Source organism: Numida meleagris, chromosome 10 (assembly GCF_002078875.1).
Source record: "Numida meleagris isolate 19003 breed g44 Domestic line chromosome 10, NumMel1.0, whole genome shotgun sequence".
NCBI lineage: Eukaryota > Metazoa > Chordata > Aves > Galliformes > Numididae > Numida > Numida meleagris.
In genome coordinates this window covers 7,943,929-7,949,402 of record NC_034418.1, presented here as the reverse complement: position 1 = coordinate 7,949,402, position 5,474 = coordinate 7,943,929, and the positions used below count along the sequence as shown (strand labels likewise).

The 5,474-nt window shown below is 41.5% G+C and overlaps 2 protein-coding genes across 5 annotated transcripts in view; both read left to right on the top strand.

Annotated features, from left to right (window-relative positions):
- Window positions 1-1,436, top strand: part of LOC110404185 (protein C19orf12 homolog) — a 2,609-nt gene extending 1,173 nt beyond the window's left edge. The window contains 2 exon segments of the mRNA XM_021408226.1: window positions 1,011-1,148; window positions 1,151-1,436. Coding sequence (XP_021263901.1) covers window positions 1,011-1,148; window positions 1,151-1,275 — 263 coding nt within the window. The 3' untranslated portion in view covers window positions 1,276-1,436.
- Window positions 1-5,474, top strand: part of LOC110404182 (protein C19orf12 homolog) — a 64,205-nt gene that overhangs the window by 57,626 nt on the left and 1,105 nt on the right. For all 4 annotated transcript variants that reach the window (XM_021408220.1, XM_021408222.1, XM_021408221.1 and 1 more), the window contains one exon: window positions 5,253-5,429. In XM_021408220.1, the coding sequence (XP_021263895.1) occupies window positions 5,253-5,429 (177 nt within the window). The remainder of the gene's footprint in view (window positions 1-5,252; window positions 5,430-5,474) is intronic.

Below are 5,474 nucleotides of genomic sequence, written 5' to 3'. Positions count from 1 at the left end.
TGAGACAGTGGTGTCAGTTGCAGGGGATGAAGAAGAGCAGCAAAATAATGTTTGTTTCTGTATTTTAAGGCCACCCACTATCCATTTCTTGGTGAGCTTCTGAAATGTTTCTCCTCCCCACGCTGAATTCTTTTTCAACGTTAGAGAAAAGCCAGAGTCCTGTAGCAAAGACTTGTATCCTCTCTATCTGTTGAACTAAGCAGTGTTGTATATATAGTTTAAAAGGTGCCTTGTCACTGAAGCCACGTGTGCATCAGTCCTTGAGTACACTTTACTCTTAGGAGCAGTTCCATAAATCTGAAGGGCTTACTGGTACTGGAGTAAATTGCAATCTCTGTGCAGCATTGTAAATCATGGAAAAGCACTGTTCTATGTGGCTGGGAGCCTTTAGATATCGCGTGTCAGTGTGGGGCCACGATGCTGATTTCTTGGCTGTGGCAGTCCTAACCACATTATCTATGTGTGATCCCTCTGCTCTGCCCTTGATGGCCTGGAACCCTGCTGCCTGACAGAGAGATTGTTCTCCAAGTCTGGTGGGATGTTGATTTGGTAGGAGGAAGGTTGAATGTGTCTGAATAATCCAACAAAGTTGATGATCTTAGCATCTGTGAGCACCTTCTGAAGTGTGGACATCATGGGTGTAGGAAGGTGCATCCTGCGTCTTTGCTGAAGCAGGAAGCTTGGATCATACTGGGGATCTGTAGTAAAAGATTCTGTGTTAATGGTCGCTGGCAGGGCAGTTATTGATGTGTTTTCCATGGGGTGGGATTCATGTAATAACAGAGCTTGTCCTAGAGAGACCGGTGCCACGAGGAATGTTGTTTGATTTCTGATTTCTAGTTTGAAACTGTTAGCTTTGACTGTGTTGAGTTCCTTTGTTGATGTAAAAAGCTGTAACAATGCTTCTTGATTCTTTGACCATCATTTGAGGAGGTGAACAGTGTTGATGAAGCCTTTCTCTAGAATTTCAGGTCTAACAATGGGGAGTAACATCTCTCTTCATTTTCTAGGAGGAGCGCTTGGTGGATTGCTTGGTGCCTGGATGAGCAGTGGACAGTTCAAGCCGGTCCCTCAGATTTTAATGGAGTTGCCTGCTGTCGAGCAGCAGAAGCTCTACATTGAAGCCATTGCTGTGCTCAAGAGCTTAGACTGTCTGATTTTGCTCGACTGAGTGCTGTTGTAATGGATAGTGATCTTCTCCAGTTGCAGTTGTCTAAAATACTGGAAAATTACTTTACCAGAGAGCTAAGTGCAGCCATAAAGTATGGAGAATAAAGCTTTTCAGAACAGATATTTAGATTGTAGTGAATTTTACTCTGACAGTTGTGATTCTTCAGTGTATCAATTATTAGGATTAGGATTGTCATTGTAGCTTTTGTTTCTCAACTGATTCTGAATACCCTCTGTTTTCATTAAAATATTCCTAAGCATCGCAATGGTCTCTGTTTTGCTTTAGAGTAAATGACCTGTTCTAAGGACTGAGCACTTAATTTTTTAACCAGTTGTTCAGCATTTGTTGCAGGGCACGCAGGAAACAAGGTTAAAAATGGAAAAATGTGTAGATGTGCTTTTTTTTTTAATATTTAGGAATAAGTGAAACTGCTCTGAGAATTTTAATCTTGTAATAAAGATTCCTCTGTGTTTGCGTGGTGACATTTCTCATAGTTGAGTTTTAAATGTGGAAGTTTTAACTCAAAATTTGCTGTTGTTTAGATGTGATTAATTTAGTTCTGCAGGTATACTTTGTTGTTAATAAATACAGTTTACTTCCCTCCCTGGAGTGCAGGGCAATGGTTGTTCTTTGAAAGCACTTTTTCAGTGGAATAAAAGCCAGCAGCAAATGGCAATGAGCACTTCTTACCTTGCTGTAGTTTCATAATACCTGAAATCAGTGTTTTTTCTGTTTAATTGACAGATTATGCACAGTACCATTTGCTTTTTAACTCTATACATACTCTATATCCATTTTAAGGTATTATTTTTATGAGCTCATACACTTTTATTTGCAATTTTATGATTATTTCACAAACCAGATTGACTCTTCTGGAAGAGTATGCTGCTAATAGCAGCAGATATTTGAGTGAAACAGGAGGAGAGAGCCTGTCCCCTTAGAATCAGCTGTTCAAAGGTGGACTGGAAAAAACTTAGCATATGATTGTGAAGTCGGTCACAGGAAAGACGCTGGTTTCAGTTCACTTATAATAGCAGTTGTTATTTAAACAGATTGCTAGTGGATTTTAGGGTAGTTTCAGATATCAGGGTTGTGACTCCCATTTTACACATTCACAAACTGAGGCCCAAAGGTAGGTAATGAATTAATTTGTAGTGCTCATGCCAGTGTCACAGCCACGAATTGAGCTTAAATTACAAGAACATCAGTCCTGTGCTGTCGTATGTTACTCTGTTAGAGTATTCTTTGAAATGCTTTTCATTATATACCTGGAAACGACAAACTTTTTAATGGCAACCTTTCAGCATTTACTGTAGTATGTAGGAGTATGAGCTGTATGTGTACCAGGAGGAGACTGGTCAAAGTGGTTCAGAGTGCAGTGTGGGCCCATGTAGCTTATGTTAAACACTACTGCCACTGAGCTCCTGAGGAACTTTGTACTCTGTGCTGCAGAGTAGCATGCTACTAGCCATTTCAATTTAACGTACCCAAATTTTCAGATGACTGAAGTAGAACCAGAAAGAAGTGAGTTGTTTGTATCACTGTTCATCAGGTAAGATGTATGTGGAACGTCTCAAAAAGTAACGGGTACCTGTGTTCACAGTGGTAGCAGCAGGTTTGCACCAAGGTGTGCAGTTTGGTCTAAAACACATTCTATCACTGCTGCTGATAGAAGAGCAGAATCTGTCTCAACTGTTAATTTCAAGTGAGTTTGGACACACGAGAAGGAGGAAACAACCACTTGTCATTAAGGAGACTCTGGTAGCTGTCTATTGTAGGGGAGTGAGCATGGGATGCCGTGGTAATGGTTGGATGTTAATGTTTTATGGCAGTTCATTCTGTCGAATGCTGCAGAAAGCAAAGATCATTGCCTTTTATCTCTGACTGCAGTCCTGTGCTATAGGGTCAAGGTGATCACAATTTTTGATTCTTACTATTTGCTTTCTTAGTGCTCTAGGAAGAACAGAGCAGCTGTTTTTTAGTGCTTTGAGCTTGAGCTTTGTTGAAGGAGACAATGGATGCAGAGCGTGTCACTAACCAGCACGCACTGTTACTGTCATGCACTGCTGTGTCCTAAGCCTGACAGCAACCCAAAGCAACTGTGGTAAAATGAAGAGCTGCCATGTTTGAAGAGCACAGTTTTGTTCAATGTTTACCATGCTTGGATATTGCAAAGACAGAAATGGCTTGGAGTCGGCCATTTTAATGCAAAGGAAACCTTTCGTTTTCACAATAGGTAATTTTTAACTTGAAAGTTATTCTGCTGTTGCTTCACTTTCACTTTGCAGGGAGGAGATGTGTTGTAGGAAAGCTTGAAAATAAGTTGGCTTGGGCTGCAAAGGTATGACACACGTGCTGTGATCAAAACTGTTCTGGAGACTGACACATCAGATGCTCAGCTATTGGGCAGTGTCGAAGTTACCCGTGCAATGATAACTCTGGGCCTTCTGTGTAGTTGTGATTGTATTTGTAGTCATGTTGTGTGCTTTGTGTTTCTTTTTTCCTGCAGCACCTTTCCTCATTCGTCGTGCAGAATGAGAGGCATTGAAGGTATTTGTGTAACAAGCAAGCGTGCTCTTGTTCAGTGCTGAGTCCTTTTGCCTCTCACACGGAACGCTTCTTGAGCGGTGCTGTTTGGGCTGAAAGTCTTAATTTCTGTTCACGGGTATTTCTCTGATCTCAGTGCTCTGAATCAGTGTTCCTCTGGTACTGGGATTCCTTTTGCAAGATGAGAGGAGGGTATTATTTTTAGTATCTGTGTTTGCATTCCTGCCATTTAAAATAGTTGCTAAAGTTGAAAGTATCCTTTGGCTGTAGTGCACTGAAAGCCATTGCTGCATTTTTCAGTGCCTGGCAATGTGAAGTGCTGTGTTTAATCAGAGCTACATTTGAATCCAGTCATTATTGTTGGAGGTCAGGATTTTTGCAGATAACCTGTCCTAGCTGGCAGGATATGGGTGTCTGGAAGAATTAAAGTAGTACCCATTTCTAAAAGGTGTGCTTTTTGTTCCTGGCTCAATAGTATGCAACCACTGGGTGCAGAAATAAGGGTAGGATCTTTTTCAGGGAAGCCTTCAATTTTTTTTGTTGTTTTCATTTGACTTTTTGATACTCAAATTTGTACTGCCATTTCCTGTAGTCTCTTCCCACATTCACTGCACTTGCTGTCACCTGCTGTACTGAGACAGATATATTCTTTAATATTTAGTATGCACTAATTTCAGCTGGGAAACAAAATGCCCTGTGAAGTTGTCAGCTCATGCCCTGCTGGATGAGATTTTCTGAGGAAACAGTCCTCCTGTCCTGTCTGATCTTTCCTGTTGTCCCTTTCCCAGTTCTATCTCCTTCTACAAATGAGAGCTGTGTTTCTTGTCTGGTTGAAGTCCCATCTTGCCATTCACAAACACCCTGCATTTCTGATTCCTTATTTCTAGAGCCTCCCATAGATTCCCAATCTCAACTCTCTCCTCCAACCCTTTTTGAGGTCTGTTTCCTTCCTCTTGGCACTTCCTGCTCCCTGTGGACAACCTTTGGTTTAAGCACCCCTGTCTTCGGCCATCGGAAGTTGGCATGGAAGTTCTTAAACATGGAAGAAAATGAGAAAAGGAAGTGAGATGTGACAACAAGTAACTAGTTTGTGTCAAAAAAAAAAAAAACCTAGGGCAAAAAGAAGATATATGGCGGATACGTAAACTACAGTCTACCAGTTATGTTTGAATTAAGTTCTGCATGGTCTTTGTTGTGGAGCCATACCCAAGGCTGAATAAGGCCAGCAATTGCTTGAGGCAAAAGGAATATATTGCAGAACTGGATGGAAACTTTCTTACGTTTTTCATTGCTGTAATTTGCCCTTGTTCATTTTTCTGAGTTAGTCCTAAGCACAGAGTTCTCTGCTCTGTTCTGTGTTTTCATTTTGATTCATTGACTATAAGCTCTTTGGTTTCCCAGAGAAAAACTGGAAAGTAATTTTTTGTTTTTCCATAGCAGCTGTGCCTGTGTCTTATTTGTCTTAGCAACTCCAGAGCTGTAAGCAGCAAGATTTCATCCCTCTTGCAATAATCAACTTAAACGTCTTTTTCAGGACCTTACCCAGCCAAGATGCCCATCCGTGTGGATCAAATGATGCAACTGCTTTGCAGTGTTTCTCAGGAGAAGGGAATGACAGCAGCTGTCAAGCACTCTGGTCGAGGAGCGCTCCTGGCAGGTGCAACCGCGTTTGTTGGGGGCTTGGTAGGAGGTCCACCTGGTATCGCTGTAGGTAAGTGTGTTTTAGGATAAGAAGTGTGGTTAGCTCACCGAGCAG